Source organism: Biomphalaria glabrata, chromosome 4 (genome assembly GCF_947242115.1).
Source record: "Biomphalaria glabrata chromosome 4, xgBioGlab47.1, whole genome shotgun sequence".
Classification (NCBI taxonomy): Eukaryota; Metazoa; Mollusca; class Gastropoda; family Planorbidae; genus Biomphalaria; species Biomphalaria glabrata.
In genome coordinates this window covers 43,343,881-43,360,048 of record NC_074714.1, presented here as the reverse complement: position 1 = coordinate 43,360,048, position 16,168 = coordinate 43,343,881, and the positions used below count along the sequence as shown (strand labels likewise).

The 16,168-nt window shown below is 35.2% G+C and overlaps 1 protein-coding gene across 5 annotated transcripts in view; it reads right to left on the bottom strand.

Annotated features, from left to right (window-relative positions):
* Positions 1-4,462: 4,462 nt before the first annotated feature.
* The window catches only part of LOC106054022 (isoleucine--tRNA ligase, cytoplasmic-like), a 35,720-nt gene continuing 24,014 nt past the window's right edge, over positions 4,463-16,168 (bottom strand). For all 5 annotated transcript variants that reach the window (XM_056026233.1, XM_056026232.1, XM_056026235.1 and 2 more), the window contains exons 28-32: positions 15,935-16,030; positions 9,309-9,476; positions 7,566-7,853; positions 6,477-6,755; positions 4,463-5,972 (exon numbers count right to left, since the gene is read on the bottom strand). In XM_056026233.1, the coding sequence (XP_055882208.1) occupies positions 5,841-5,972; positions 6,477-6,755; positions 7,566-7,853; positions 9,309-9,476; positions 15,935-16,030 (963 nt within the window). In that variant the 3' untranslated portion in view covers positions 4,463-5,840. The remainder of the gene's footprint in view (positions 5,973-6,476; positions 6,756-7,565; positions 7,854-9,308; positions 9,477-15,934; positions 16,031-16,168) is intronic.

Genomic DNA, 16,168 nt, shown 5'->3' with positions numbered 1-16,168 from the left:
AGTTTGTAGGTCATAAATTCTGATATTTTTGCTGAAAATATTCAAACCTGCCTTCTTACCTGCCTGAGAGGGCTACTTTGGGGACCGATTTTGAGTTTGTGTTTCCACACAAACTTTCTTGGTAACCTTGTTTGTTTTCTACAACTTTATGTTCAGATAATAGAGTAAACTAAACATTCCTATTTTATTTCTTGTTAAATAAAAAAAAAATGCCCAGTATGGGAATCAAACCCTCGACATTTGCGTAATTAAAAATAATAAAAATACTGTCTAGAGTCTAGACCTTTCATTTCTCTAATTTCTTAATATCTAAATTATATCCTATGCTATTAGAGCCTGGAACGCGTTGCCTAAAAAAAACCCACGTCTTAGCAGAGTTTAAGTTACTGATTAACGAATAGATTAGCCCCATGGGTACGCACCGCACGTAGTGAGATTCTCTTTCGAAGGAAGGCCTTTTGTTATCCCTGTAATAAAACAAAACATTTCCATAAAACGTTAAGTTTCTGTCCTTCGTATCTTTCCACAGCCACACCGCTCTGTGCACTCATGCTATTGACCAACTGTTCAGCTCATAAAGAATGTGTAAGCTGATAGTAGAAATGGTTTAAAAAACTAGAAAAACATTTAAATTATGATAAAAAAAAAGACTATATCTCCTTTATACAACTTATAGAGAGATTAATTGTTTTTCCCTCAATAACGAATATTTTATTAATAAACAATGAAACATTCGTTTAGCCCTGTCTATTTCCCCCGTATCACCCTTCCCCCACGAGAAAGAATCCTGGTTAATTAAGCAAATGTATAGCTTTTAGTCTCTACCCACTTTAATATAAAGGTTTTCATGGAAATCTTTTTTTTTATCCCCCCCCCCCTTTTCCTCGCGAGCAGGGTCGGACTGGCAAATGCCCGGTATGCCGGTACTCAAATGAGCCTAAAGGGCCTCATGAATGCCACTACGGCACGCATTAAATTGTTAAAGGTTTAATAATATTATCATATATAAGGGGCTATATGGGCGTCATGTTAAAAGCATCTTTTACAGACTATAATATAAATAATACTAATTTAATCTAACACATATTCGGAATTTCCGAACGCGATAGTAATTTTCAGAATGAGATAGTTCTTTCAAAACAAGTGTTGGATCTAGATCTAGACCACGGTTCTCTAGCCAAATTTAAATTGATTTATTTTTACTTTGAAAAATTATAACGATCAAGCTAGAGTTTTCCCTGTTCTAGCTATCGATCTAGAAATTCTTTTCTCGGCGATATACAGCAGCTGTTACATTTCTAGGAAAATCGTTAGAGCCGGTTTTTTTTAGATCCGCGTCCAGTTTCCATGAAGTTCTGACCTGAATAGAGGTACCGGTATTGTAAAAAAAAAAAAAAAAAGATTACCGGTACTTGTAAATTTTATCCTTTCTTTTTTCTTTCCTTGTCACAATTTCTCCATTCAAGTCAGAACTTCATAGAACCAGGAACCCGGAACCTGCATGGAGCTGATTTTGGGTTCTAAATCAGAAGTCTAGATCTAATAATAATAATAATAATAATAATTTTATTTATAAAGCGCTGTTAACAAACAAAATGTAGGCTCAAGGCGCTGTAACAACATTACAAACATAAACACAACTGCCGAAATAACAGTTAATCTAAAAAAGTTTTAAACAAGTAGGTCTTAATGTTCTTCTTAAAAGTGGTATAGCATGTTGTCTGTCTGAGATCAATGGGGAGTGAGTTCCAAACCTTTGGTCCGTGAACTGAAAAAGCACGCAGACCGTAGCTTTTGAGGGAGAAACGTGGCACTACTAAAAGCGTTGAGTCCATTGAGCGCAGGGTTCTCTGGGGGACATATGGAGTAATCAGTTCGCTAAGGTACAAGGGCATCTCATTGTTATATATACACTGATGACAAAGTGTGGCGACCTTGTAATCGATTCTCGCTTTCACGGGAAGCCAATGGAGCGTGCGCAAGAGCGTAGTAGCAGAATCTTGTCTAGTTTTTTTAAGGACTATTCGAGCGTCGTTGTTCTGTATACGTTGCAGCTTGGCTATTTTGTCATCAGGTATACCTGCTAGCACGGCGTTGCAGTAGTCAAGGCGGGAGAGTATGAATGCCACAGCTAGCGTTTTTGTTGACTCCGTTGTTAAATATGGTCGGATCTGGCCTAATCTGCGCAGCTGCAGATAAAGACCTTTGCAGAGCTGATTTATGTGTGGGTCGAAAGATAGTGTTGAGTCAAAGAAAACTCCAAGATTCCGCACTACATGGACAAAAGGAACATGGCAGTTCGTGATAAAGAGAGAATCTGTGCTTTCAACTTTTGAGACATTGTTCCTAGTGCCAATCTTAATTATTTCTGTCTTGTCTTCGTTCATCTTGAGTTTATTTTCAACCATCCAATCGCTCACCCTTGCAACGGTACCACTGATATTCTCTGCCAGATGGGACACCTCTGAGGGTACTGATGAATCGTATAACTGTGAGTCATCGGCAAAGAAATGGTATAAGATGCCGGTTGGCCGTATGACACCGCTGAGTGGATATGTGTACATAGTGAACAGTACTGGGCCTAGAACTGATCCTTGGGGTACTCCGTACTTCAAAAGTAAGCTTGTTGATTCCGTCCCGCTAACAACGACACTTTGGGTGCGTTCCGTCAGGTAGGATCCAAGCCACTTTAGGACGACTCCTGCTAAACCAAAAGTTGCAGAGAATCTGGCCATCATAATTTCATGGTCTAGCGTATCAAAGGCTGCGGACAAGTCCAGCATAGAAAGAATTGATATGTGGCCTTTGTCGGAATTGTGAAGTAAGTCGTTTAGTACCCTGACCACTGCTGTCTCTGTGCTACGGCACTTCCTATATGCAGATTGAAATTCTTCCAAGAGACAGTATTGTTCAAGATGAGAAAGAATTTGCACTAACACGATGCGCTCCAGAAGCTTTGACAGGAAGGGAAGATTTGAAACCGGGCGATAATTTTTTAGACATTCCGGGTCAAGACTAGATTTCTTTAATAAGGGCCTGACAAGTGCATGCTTAAATTGCTGTGGTACAATGCCTGAAGTCAGTGAAGAGTTCACAATGTTGGTAATTGTAGGTACAAGCTCATCTAAACATTCAAGGAGCAAGGAGTACTAAATGTGCATATAATGAAAGTACCAATAAATAATAGCACAATCTTGCGCTATCCGCTTGCCGAATGGGTAGCATCGCTTGTTCAAGCAGTTGACGGTGTCAAACCACGGGCACGACACCAGGTTTGAACCAATCATTGTAATTTTTCAAAATTTTACATTAAGTTTTTTGAATGAAGCTATTGTCTTTTTAAAATTGTATTTTTGTTTTCTTGTTTTTATTTGTATGGATATTTTATTAAAATGTTTATCTTTTTAAAACGCGTAGGTTTCCTTTAAGGGTAGCACTGTCCACCAAATAGTAAATGTAGCCCTGGCTACCAATCCAAAGTATCCAATGCCATAGACTTGAGAATGTTCTTCAATCAACTTTCGGATCTCTATAGGAGTTCTTTGGGGCTCAAAGGTCCCCCTCCTTTTTTTTCCAACTCACGTGTTTCAGTAGGATTTAAAAAAAAATCCGTGTTCAATAATAATAATAAAACAGAAATAGACTCTAAGATAAAGATTCTATTAAAATAATTCGGTTATATCTTTGACTTCTGACCTCTTGGGCCAGCACCAGTCTGTGGGAATTCCCGCATCGACCTCTGTAACTTAAGGCCACTTACCAAACTCCTTGGCACTGTTTGATTTTGCGCACTTCATTATCTGGACCCATTCCCCAATCAGACTGTCATCGATATTTTGCAGCGCCTTGATTTTTTTTATATTTTATTTTATGACCGGTTTGAAGTGAGGACCAGAGAATGACGCCAAACTTAAGAAGAAAGGCGCAATTTAATTGGCTGTGGCCTCAAGTGGGCAATGGACGGGAGTTCAAGTAGCATTCTGCCGGGCTAAAGTTGAAAGGAGTATATCGATTGGCTGGTTGAAGGAACAGTTTTTATTTTTTAGCATCCTTCTGTGTGTGGGAAGAAACCCGGTAATTGATTGGACGCTGTAAGAAGAAACGCTCGTCTTGATTGGTGGGAGAGGGTCTCAGGGTGTCTTGAAGAAGGGAAGGCAGGAGCAGCAATTCCCAAGCTTCGCCGGTTTCCACAGCGTTTCTCTCCCCTTCATCACTGTTTTTCTATCCGAGTATTCAATGGGTCAAAGGGAGCTTATAGCCGTTAGCCAAGTGGAAAAGATTTATCAAGAGTTGCTGTCCTTGTCTCCCTTCAAAACTACTTCAGCGTGGGGGAACAAAATGTGTGTGCATGTTTGGTGGGGTCATGGATAATGCGTCCACATAGAGACCCATTCCCTGGTCCCTCAACCGGCCTGGACAATGACAGAAAACAAGTGTCTCAGAGAATCAACTACAACTCAAAGAGATGAAATCGTTTATTGAAGGAGCTCGTCAAATGTAATAAATTAACACAATAACACTTCAATCAATGGGAATCCAACGCTCAACAACAGAAAAATGTTTTTAAAAAGCATAACATATTTAACAATGGTTGTGTCAGTGAGTCCAATATTCTTTGTCTGCATATATATCTGTATGTATTCCACCACTACATTTCTAGTACGACTCTGTCCACTACACAAACTAATGCTGCACTCTTAAGAAATGAAATCTTGTGTCTCAGTTTCAATTCACATCAATATAGGAGTCTAAATGAATATTTATGTGATAAAATATAAGTCAGTACAAAAAGTCAGTTTGCTGAAGAGATTGCAATCAATACTATGAGAATAACTTGGCACCTATTTAATAGAATTAAAAGCAAATTTTATTGGGTTTAATAATAGTTTTCTTAAACATACATAAAAACGCATTAGTAACATTGGAATTTGAAAATATTGAGACTTAGCTGCTCTTACACCACCTACCGAAGGTCTGGAGTGACTAAAATGATGAATAAGGAATCCCCCCCCACACATGTCCAGGTCTCTAGCCAAAATGTATTCTTTGTACTAGATCTAGATTGATAAATGTTTCTAAAGCTTTAATCACAAAAGCATTCACTTTCATACTAGTCTTTCTCAATCTTTGAATTCAAAGACAATGTCTTGCAAACGTAAGTCTTGAGTCAAAAAACCTGTAGGTCTGTAAAACATGATCGTCATTGCCAAACAAAAGTGAAGAGATTAAAAGATTCTCAGAGAACGGTAAGTGTCCCGAGCACCAAAACTAATGAAATACCAGTAGCTGCAAATACTGTGTCACCATTACAGTAATCATTTTTTAATACATCATGTAGTAATGTTACAAACTGCTATAACTTTGAGCTCAAAACATAATTGTCTCTTTAGTTACTGGTGCTTTTAAGTAATTTTTGTTTTATACCTTTGTATGTTTATTGTTAACTTACACATAAATAAAACAAAACTTACTAATCAAATAATATGTATGTATACATTTTCAGTAAAAGTAAAAAAAAAAAAAACTAAACAACAAAAATTAGATGCTTGTACTTGTAAGATCTTGGACTACGTACCCATACGAAGGTGCTAACAATAAATTGAAAATTTAAAGCAGAAAAAAAAAATTAAAATAGCAAGATATTCAAAATGTTTACACATTATTATTTCATCAAACAACAACTTGCACATACCAATATAAACTTATTTGTGTAGTACTATTAAATAGTTCATACATACTCCCTATGTGGTCTTGTGTGTTAATAATCTCAGGGACAACAAATACTCAAAGATAGGAAATCTAAATGATATTTTGCTTGAAAACTAAAACTACAAATAACATTAAAGCAAAAATAGAGTTTTGCCATGAAGCAGAGTGACGTCCTGAGTGTCCGAATGCGTCAGCAAACCAGACTTATCTTTGGTCTTACTCAACTGGACTTTCTCTAATGTCCCACCCAGCACTGCAGCCGCCTGTGGAAACAAGAAAGTTATTTCAAATCAAAATTGTACAAATTAGTACTTATAAATAATAATACTTTAACATTAAAAAAAAATGTTCAGTAAAAACAAACACTGTAATATTCATGAAAATAAACAGTTAAATCCCAAGACATGTCTGTAAGGGGAAACTGAAGCACAAACTTGCTGTCATACTTGTTGACCAAGTTTGAAATTTAAAGTTAATCGATAAATGTACATTTCAAAAGAAGATTGTGACAATATGAAAAAGTAATTCAAAATAAAGCAAGTGCAATAGTTATTTATAGCTTCAAGAAATCTGAAACTACGGACTTGATGTACAACTACAAAGAAAAAAAAATATAATAACTGACTTAAAGTTAAAGTAAAACACATTTTTTAAAACTTTTGTTAGAATAAAAAACAAAATCTTGACAAAGCAAGATTTAAATATTTATTACTGATCAGAAATTAGGAAAGTGAAAAATTACAGAGAAATTGAAAAACAATATTTACCTCAGCTCTAAGCTCTTCAAAACTTAAGAAATCTCCACGAGGGTTTTCTAACAGCAACGTTCCTTTCTGTCCTTGACCTTCCACATTAGCAAAGTGACAGACTGGCCAGTCCACATAGACAGCTTTGGCAGGAGGGAGCTCTGATTCAGACTGGGGCACAACATAAATAGTTTTCTTGGAGAGGGACTTGATCTCAACCTCATTAGTCAGCTCTTGCTTGAGGGATGAGTCTAGAAACAGCCTGATCTTAGCTCCCCGCAGACCAAACACAGATTGGATCTGAAACAGATTCATCTCCTGTAGAACTAATCTGTATTTCAGTATTATTTAAGCTTATCTCTAATGAGAATGAAATAGTAACATCAAGCAATATTCTAAGGTCAAAACTCTACAGATCAGTGACATAAACGCAGTTCAAGCATTGAACAAATCAACTAACTAATAAGATAATATTAGGACACAATTAGAGTCTGCAAACTTTCTCCTTCAACCAGTTTAAAAAAAAAAAAAAAGCAGAAAAAAAAAATCTTCAGAACATAACCAGTGGTGAAGACGTCAAAGGATAAAAGTCACTGACATGTACGTGCACTGCGAAAGAGAGGACTTGTATTCAAAGGGTTCATTTAAGCACTGTTACTTTGAGCCTAATTAGTGTTACTTTGAGTGAGTTTAAACTTTACAATATAAATTTAAATTGTATATTATTTCCTGTAAAGACATACTGCACTTAAGCTAAGATTGTTATAAATGAAAATAACTTCATTTAAAAAAAAAGATTAGTGAATCTATTGTTGCCACAAAAAAAGAAGGATAAGTATAAAAAAAAACCCAATATACTTAACCTTTTAACTCTTTCTCTCCTAACTGACGATACCAGCATTGATTCCACCAGAATGTGGTAAATAATTACGGAGAGAAAGAGTTAAAACCTGATACGTATAAAAAGACTATGGCCCACCAGCCCGATATAATGACCTCACCCACTTTACATAAGACTTACAGTACAAAGGAGACCATGGGATTAAAGGGAGGTAACTAAGGGTTCAAAAGATTAAATATATGTATTTAGTCAAATCTATTTCAACTTACATTTGCTAGTAGACTGGTGAAGGTCAGGCCATTACTTCCAGTGGGGTTGTTGAGCAGAATGGTGCCAGTGTCTCCACATCTTCCCTGACCAGATTTAAGGTTCCACAGGGAAAGATTTAGGTATTGGGAGTGCGGGGTGACTCCTTTGGGTTCTGGAGCAGGTAACAGTGACTGTGTTTTGCTACAACTACTGGAAAGGGAAGATGAAGATTTGGTCTCCACATCCCTGGCTAACGGTTTGCTGCCCTCCGCCCAGGTTAATGTAATTTCAAGATCATCACTTTTTATCTAAAGAAAAATATAGTTGTAGATATCAGATACACCAATCACTATAACATTGTTGTAGATATCAGATACACCAATCACTATAACATAGTTGTAGATATCAGATACACTAAGCTCTAAGAAAAGGCAATGTCAAAAACTACACAGAAGAATACCGGTACTCTTGAAATGAAAAGATGTCATACAACCAGTCTAGAATGATAAAAGACCTTGTAAACTTTAGTTAGTTTGAAAGGTTATAACTAGCTCATCCCATACAAATAATGTAGAGACTAATAAAATATGCTGGTTCAATTATATAAAACATAATAGACAACAAGTTGATTTATTTGAAAAAAAAACCTTGTTCATCATCAACTACGATTTATTTACAGATGAAAAAGTGATTGTCTAAGTCAAACTAATGTTGTTATCAATGTCTTAATCATCATAACTGTTCAATCTAAACTTGGAGTTCTATTACTAGATTTATAACCAATGCCCCTGGGCATACTCAGAATGTCATAATATTGTGTATCACAAGGCTATTTCTACTGTCTCTAAGTTAAAAAAGCACATCTCTATATTTAAACTACTCTAATATACAAGCCTCTAAACCCTAAGAAATAAAAAAAAAATATCCATCAGATTGCTTTAAGTATTATGATTATCAATGAGATCATATCAATATGAACATGTAAATCCAACTGAAATGATAAGCTGAAATATATAGGATACTAGACAGATATTACCTGCGGCCAGTGGGCCTTAGTTTGTGTATTACTAATCTAGTGGATTTGATTTATCTATGTCAAACGTAGCTAATGTTCCTTTCAAGTTTTTCTCTTTCGCCACAAAAATATAAGTAGTTTTGTAAAAAAATGTTTATAACTATGGAAACGGATTTACCCGATTTGTTAAGTTTCTTTAATAGAGATAAAATTAGCTATTAAAATGAAAGAAGTGTTTGATAAATGGGATATAAAGTATGTCTAAATTTGCAGATATAAGGAACGAATGTATGTAAAAATGCTTTTAAAACACAAATTTGAAGGTTAATTTTATAAAAGAAATGAATGGACTATATTTTTAATTTAATGTGACAAAGTAAAAAAACTATGTTTGTAAAGTGTATTTTTTAAAACCAGAACTAGATCCTTTCGATATTGTCTCATGTAAACATGACTAGGCTATATGACCTAGATCCATGAAACAGTAATACTTTCATAAAGTTGGGCAACATTTTTTTACTGTCTTTGTTATTGGGCTACTTTACATACATTACTGTTCCAGTTAGTAACCAAGGAACATTTATGCTAAGTTTTACCAAGATTCATTAAATGGTTTTGATTTCAATGGGGGACATACATATGCCTTACTTTCTGCTTTATAGTATAGATAAAAAAAACTGATTAAAAAAAATAAAACATCAATACTCCAAAGATATTAAAGATTAAAGAAAAAAGCAAATAAACTTACAGGAGAATTTTGTGTGATGATGACATCAGCTCCACTAGGGACTGGATATGGCTTTAGTGGCTGCTTCACTGTGGAGTTAATGAAGTCTGAAAAATCCTGAATGATCTCTGTCAACTTCAGTGTGGCCTTGTAATAGACTTCAATGTTGTCAGTAGGTACCAGCTTACCCTGGACATTATTTAAAAAAAAAAAAAATTTAGCTCATTGTATAAAAACAGTTTTTAACAGATTCCAGGTTCTAAAATTCCATATTCCAGCCAACTTAAGGATCTTCAGTTCTGAGACGAAGTAACCACATCATCACATATCTGTATATAAATCTTACATAACATTAAGTCAAGAGCTAACAGCTACAGTACAGAACAAAGCTGGCGATTCTTTTTTTCACAGAACCAAATGCTGCACAAATTTTTTCTTTGATCAACTAACTAGAATTTACTAGAATTGACTTGGTGGCAATTTGATAGTGCAAGCTTTATATGTGGGATTTGTCAGAGACTACTAATCTGATTAGTTTTGACAATGTGCGCTAGTATGTTTATCTTGCTGTTAGCAAGATCTTATTAAATGTCAGCAAAAAACCATGTAATAAAATGAGATATTTAAATTTGGATAGGGATTATTCAAAGTTGAAATAATTTAGCCAATTTTTAATATTGTTTTTTTTTAAAGTATTTAAGTGTGTGGTGTGTGCGCTGTATTTCCAGTGTAATGTAGCAGAAATAACACAAGTAAGAATTCAAAGCAAATGAAACAAACAGAATTTTTTCTACTTTAATAATATAACTTACACACACACTTTTGTTCCTGGTTGAAACTCTTATGAGCTATAAAATGTTAATGTATTGATGTTCTCGACAACAACAAATTGACACTGATAGGATGATGTTTAAGTCAAATATTGGCAAAAATGTGTGGCGAGCACTACAACCAAAAGCCTTTACTTTTTTTTTACTCAGAGCAGGTTTTTGGAGTTTAATTCAAGCTTTCAATCACAAACAAAACTTCTGTTTTTTTTACAGGGCTTAATCTTGAAACCTTGGGATAGGCAGCCAGGTCATTAACAACTAGACTAGTGCTTGTATGACTGAATAAATACCTTTCTTGGAGTGTAGCTAGCAGCCATGTTGAGACTTCACTACAACTAGACAAGTTCACACACACTCTGACACACAGAGACAAAGAGGGACAAACTAGAAAACTTACCAAACTCTTTGAACAGTGTTCATGAACTCCATAAAGTGGTAAAGAAATATAAAGTGTAAATACAGTGAGACCATAGGATTGTTGCAGGTTGCTAAGCTACTTTGCAATAACACAATTTAAAAGAAATATAATTTATTTGTATGTCTTCATTCTGTGATAAAAAGTGCAGCTTCAATCAATATAAAAAACAACACAGAATCACTAATACTGACATTTTTATCACTGTTATTGTTGAGTTTAGAATGGACTATGCTGATTTCAAGACACGTATTAGGTTGTGTGCATTAGAATACAAAAGTATATCTGGCCTCAAGTCTGCAAACTGCTTTTCAAATATTAACTCAAATGTAGGATTACTGTGATTGTGCTGTCTGTCAGTCACATTTAAATATAACAAAAAATGGAAGCACTATTGAAACTTCATTGATGCCTTCATCATAGGAACTCAAGTGCTACATCTACTAGTGATAGATCTAAGAAGTTGAACTCAACATAAGTGCTACATCTACTAGGGATAAATCTAAGAAGCTGATCTTGAAATAAGTGCTACATCTACTAGGGACAGATCTAAGAAGTTGATCTCAAATTAAGTAGTGCTTCATCTACTAGTGTTAGGTTTAATCCACGAAAGTGGAGTGAGGCAGGAGACCTTTTTTGGTAGCCACCAGTTTAGAGCCCGCAAATTTTAATGGCTTGACCCCATACTAGTCAGTTTTGATGCGAAGACCATGGCAGTCTGTGAAGCCTTAAAAGTTGTTGACTCTCAACTCGGCGAGGGATATGACTCAAAATCTGTACTACAGGCTTTGCAAAGCCCTGGACCATGGCCCCCCAATATCAACACTGTCATCATGGCTTCACAGAACATAAAGCAACGCTAGGGCACCCCTGTAATAATGCAGTGGGTACCGAGTCACATAGGTGTGACTAGCAAGCAACACTATTGCAGACTCCTTGGCAAACCAGGGAGGGCTAATTCCACCCGCCGAACAGGCTGTAAGTTTTCATCATGCTCTGGCTATAATTCAAGAAACAGAAATGGAAAAGTGGTTTGAGTGCTGGGACAAGTCCCAAAAAGCCTGTGGAGTCTGGGAGCGCATGAGGCGTCTTGACCGCACTTCCCCGTGGTGGAGGCTGTCCAGGCCTGAGCAAGCTATTATAGCACAGTGCAGGACAGGCCACTGTCCTGTTGGCTCATATTTCTCACGGCTATGGCCAAATTTTGATTCACAGTGCCTCCGCTGCGGGGAAGAAGAGGAAACAGTGCCTCATATTCTGTTTGACTGCCCCAGACTTGCTGATCTCCATCTCGACAGGTCTGGGAAACCACAAATTGTCGACCTGTATGGTGACATGTATGCACTACGCAAGACAGCAGGGTTTCTGTCCAGTGCTTTTGCAAGAGGATTTAACCCTTCAAGCCCTCACTCAAATGGAGTTTGAAGATGATGATGATGACAAGGTCAATAAAATTGAGCTCAAAATAAGTGCTACAGCTATTTGTAATAGATCTTAAAAATTGAGTGGCCCTCGTTTGTCATCTTGCATTGAGTCAAGAAAATATTCACTTCGGTGCTACAGCCATGTCACAAGACCTCCAGGATTTGCAAAAACCTACTTATCAAGGGACATTACCAACTAATAGAAATTTTAAAAAATTTGATATTACAATACACAAATAAAACATTTTCTTAAAAAGTAGAGCAATGTAGCTAATTAAAAAAAATATATGCTTTTAATAAATTTAGAAAAAAAATAAAAAAATATAAATATAAAAATACTTAGTTTCTTAGGTAATCATATGCATTGTAATATTTAAAGTTCTTTTTTCAAAAATTATTAGATCAGATTAAAAAAAAAGAGTGTTACACATTCAGGTTTCAAAAAAGAAAGAGTATGCAAGTTTATCTTCCATACTATAAAAAGTATTGAAGATGGTCTTCTTAAATGAAAGTTGAAAATAAAATCAACTGCTAACTTCATATCCTATAACAGAACAAATTTAGTGTAAACACCACCTTTATGTCCAGTAGTTATTGAGTTAAAACAAAGAGATGAAGGTGGCTTGTGTAGAATAACACCTTATCTTGGTATCACAAATTGAAATTGAAAAAAAAAAAACCCAACGTTTTTCACAATTCTAGTAATTGTTGTCAGAAACTTTTAGACATCTCAAGGCCGTTGACAAAATGTCGTTTAACACATGAAAAGGGAAAAAAAGAAGCCAAACAAACATTCATAGAAAAATAGTTCAAGGCTACAGCAGAGAAGTATAATTTAAAATAAATTAATTAATTTAAAAAAAAAATAATTAAAATAAATGAATTAAAGCAAGGTGAAGGTTGATTGTGAAGTTATGTGGGTCTAGATTCTATGACAGAGTTTATAAGAGGAGGAGAGCTCACTCTATTCAAATAAATGAATTAAAGCAAGGTGAAGGTTGATTGTGGGTCTAGATTCTATGACAGAGTTTATAAGAGGAGGAGAGCTCACTCTATTCAAATAAATGAATTAAAGCAAGGTGAAGGTTGATTGTGGGTCTAGATTCTATGACAGAGTTTATAAGAGGAGGAGAGCTCACTCTATTCAAATAAATGAATTAAAGCAAGGTGAAGGTTGATTGTGGGTCTAGATTCTATGACAGAGTTTATAAGAGGAGGAGAGCTCACTCTATTCAAATAAATGAATTAAAGCAAGGTGAAGGTTGATTGTGGGTCTAGATTCTATGACAGAGTTTATAAGAGGAGGAGAGCTCACTCTATTCAAATAAATGAATTAAAGCAAGGTGAAGGTTGATTGTGGGTCTAGATTCTATGACAGAGTTTATAAGAGGAGGAGAGCTCACTCTATTCAAATAAATGAATTAAAGCAAGGTGAAGGTTGATTGTGGGTCTAGATTCTATGACAGAGTTTATAAGAGGAGGAGAGCTCACTCTATTCAAATAAATAGTTGCATAGTTTTATTGATCATTATTATTGTATCCTGCATCTGAGCTGTACATAGATTCATTGTTTAAAGTTCAAGTTTAAAAGAATTAAACTCAAGGAAAGTATCTCAGCACTGTGTCACTTGATTGTTTCTTGAAGTGTTTGAACAAATTTTATGGCACCTCCGAATCCGCATATGTCACAAATATATCTCGAGATCATCAAGTAAAGCAATGCAAAATATAATCCATGTGACAATGGTAATGAAATAACAGGTGTTTCTGATTTACGAAAGTGTGCTATTTTATTTATATAACTAAAGATAGTGATTCAAACATCCTAATATTTTTTTTTTAATTCCTACTATTAGCTTACATTTTCTTCATGGGTGGAAAAGTTCTTGTAGTTCAAAAATGGCACAATCATTTTTCTAGAAAGCTGACAATGTATATCTTAAGAAAAAAACACACTAGTTAACTGGCAACTTCAGACATTGCCAACGACAGATCTTTATGGAGACAGCATGCTGCCCAATGCGCCGAACAGCACGGGAGGACGTAAGTCTAAGTCTATTCATCAATACATTAAATCACACATCTTCTTTGTATTCAATAAGGAGATGAATAAATAAATTAAATGTACATTTTCACACTATCTTATGTAAGAAATGTAAAATACTAGACTAGATCTAGATGAATTTATGCAAAGCTCACTGGAAAGTCTCCTTGCAATCCTGAAGCATTAAAATCTGAGAAATCTCAGACCACCATCAGCTTCAGAAAGCAGGAATTATTATTAATTTTTTTTAAATACCAAATTAAAAGGACAGCACTCACACTAGGCCATAGGATGAAGATTAAAAAGATGTTAATGTATATATCAAAATCTAGAAATAAAAAATTTATGATAACAAATGTAATATCAGTCCTGTGACAATTGTGATTTTTTTATACAGAAGCTTTACTAGTTAGCAGCTTCCCCATCATGTAATGTACATATACATTTTAGTATTGCTGTAAACCTGTTACCCCGACAAACCATTTATCCACATGCGAAGTAGGGTGATTTATAGCGGCCCCCGAAAGGGGAAAAGACGCTATTAGTTTTGTGTGAAATGTCTGTCCCGTTTAGATCTTGTAAACTAGAAAAGATATTGAAAATCCGACATCACAATATTTTAGACCATTCAAAGTTCTGATGCAACGGCTACTTTTTTTTTTCTGAAAGCGAAAAATCTAATTTTTAAAATCAGTTAAGCAAGTAGTTTTTTAAAGAGAAAAAACTAATTAGTATGCATTATAAGTTAGACCTAATTTAAAATGAATAGTGATCTTATAAACTTCATTTTTCTGAACATTTTTTTATTGCGGAAATTATTATTATTATTTTTTTTTTTTTGAGGATTCGAATTAGAGATTGAGCCTTTTCAAAACAATTAGATCAATTATAAGACATCAGTTAGGCCAGGGAAGGCACGGTGGCTGAGCGGTAAAGCGCTTGGCTTCTGAACCGGGGGTCCCGGGTTCGAATCCTGGTGAAGACTGGGATTTTCAACTTTGGAATCTTTGGGCGCCTCTGAGTCCACTCAGCTCTAATGGGTACCTGACATTAGTTGGGGAAAAGTATAGGCGGTTGGTCGTTGTGCTGGCTACATGACACCCTCGCTAACCGTAGGCCACAAAAAACAGATGAACTTTACATCATCTGCCCTATAGACCACAAGGTCTAAAAGGGGAACTAGTTAGGCCAGGTTCACATCTAACTTTACATTCACTTACACCTATCCTTTGATCTGCAGCACCATTGGGGCACTACACAAGATCTGTTAACCTTCTTTCTCCATTCTTATCTCTCATTTGTCTTTGATATAATTTCATTTGGATGTTCTTTCTGAAAATATTGAAGCCTGCCTGGGTGGATCTCTTCGGGGGCCGATTTTGAGTTTGTGTTTCCACACAAACTGTCTTTTGTAACCTTGCTCTTTATTCTGTCGGCGTAAAGACCTGAGGTAGTGTGTTAATGTGTTAAGAAACTTTAGTTATGATTTTTGATTTGTTGACAGAGGATTGAGGATTGTTTTCTTTAATTTGTGTTAGTGAATCAGGAAATGTAAATTTCAATTAGAGTATTGTGAAATTATTTCTTTTTATTGCAACTGATTATAGTTGGATTGCGCTTCTGCAATCAGAGATACCGGCACTCCAACACCATAACATTATTATGATTTTTGTCAAGATTTGAATTAGACTAATGAATTATTATGTTGCATTATTTGTTAAAGTGATATGAGAGGAAACAAACAGACTATAAATCCCGAGTATAGAAAGACTGGGATTGTACTTGATTCATGTTTAGGAAATGATATGTATGGTTGATATTTTGATTAAATTGATTAATTTATATTTCAATATTACATTTTAAGACTTTAACCCCTCTGCAGGCTTCAAACATTAAAATATGAATATGATTTTTGTGTGTACAGATCAACTTACTTGCTTCCTTAACTTCTGAACTCTGTTGATTACTTCCCTTGCAATACCCTCATCCAACATTTTGGCATCAGGTTCAATATCTAGAAGAACCAAAACCTGTGAATAAAATCAATTTTTTTAGACATTTCAGAGATTATTACAAAACATTGAATTTCTTCATTTCTAATGCTGCTGATGCTGGTTGAACTAATCCATATAGTGTACTAAAATCAATTACTATAAAATGCAGTATTT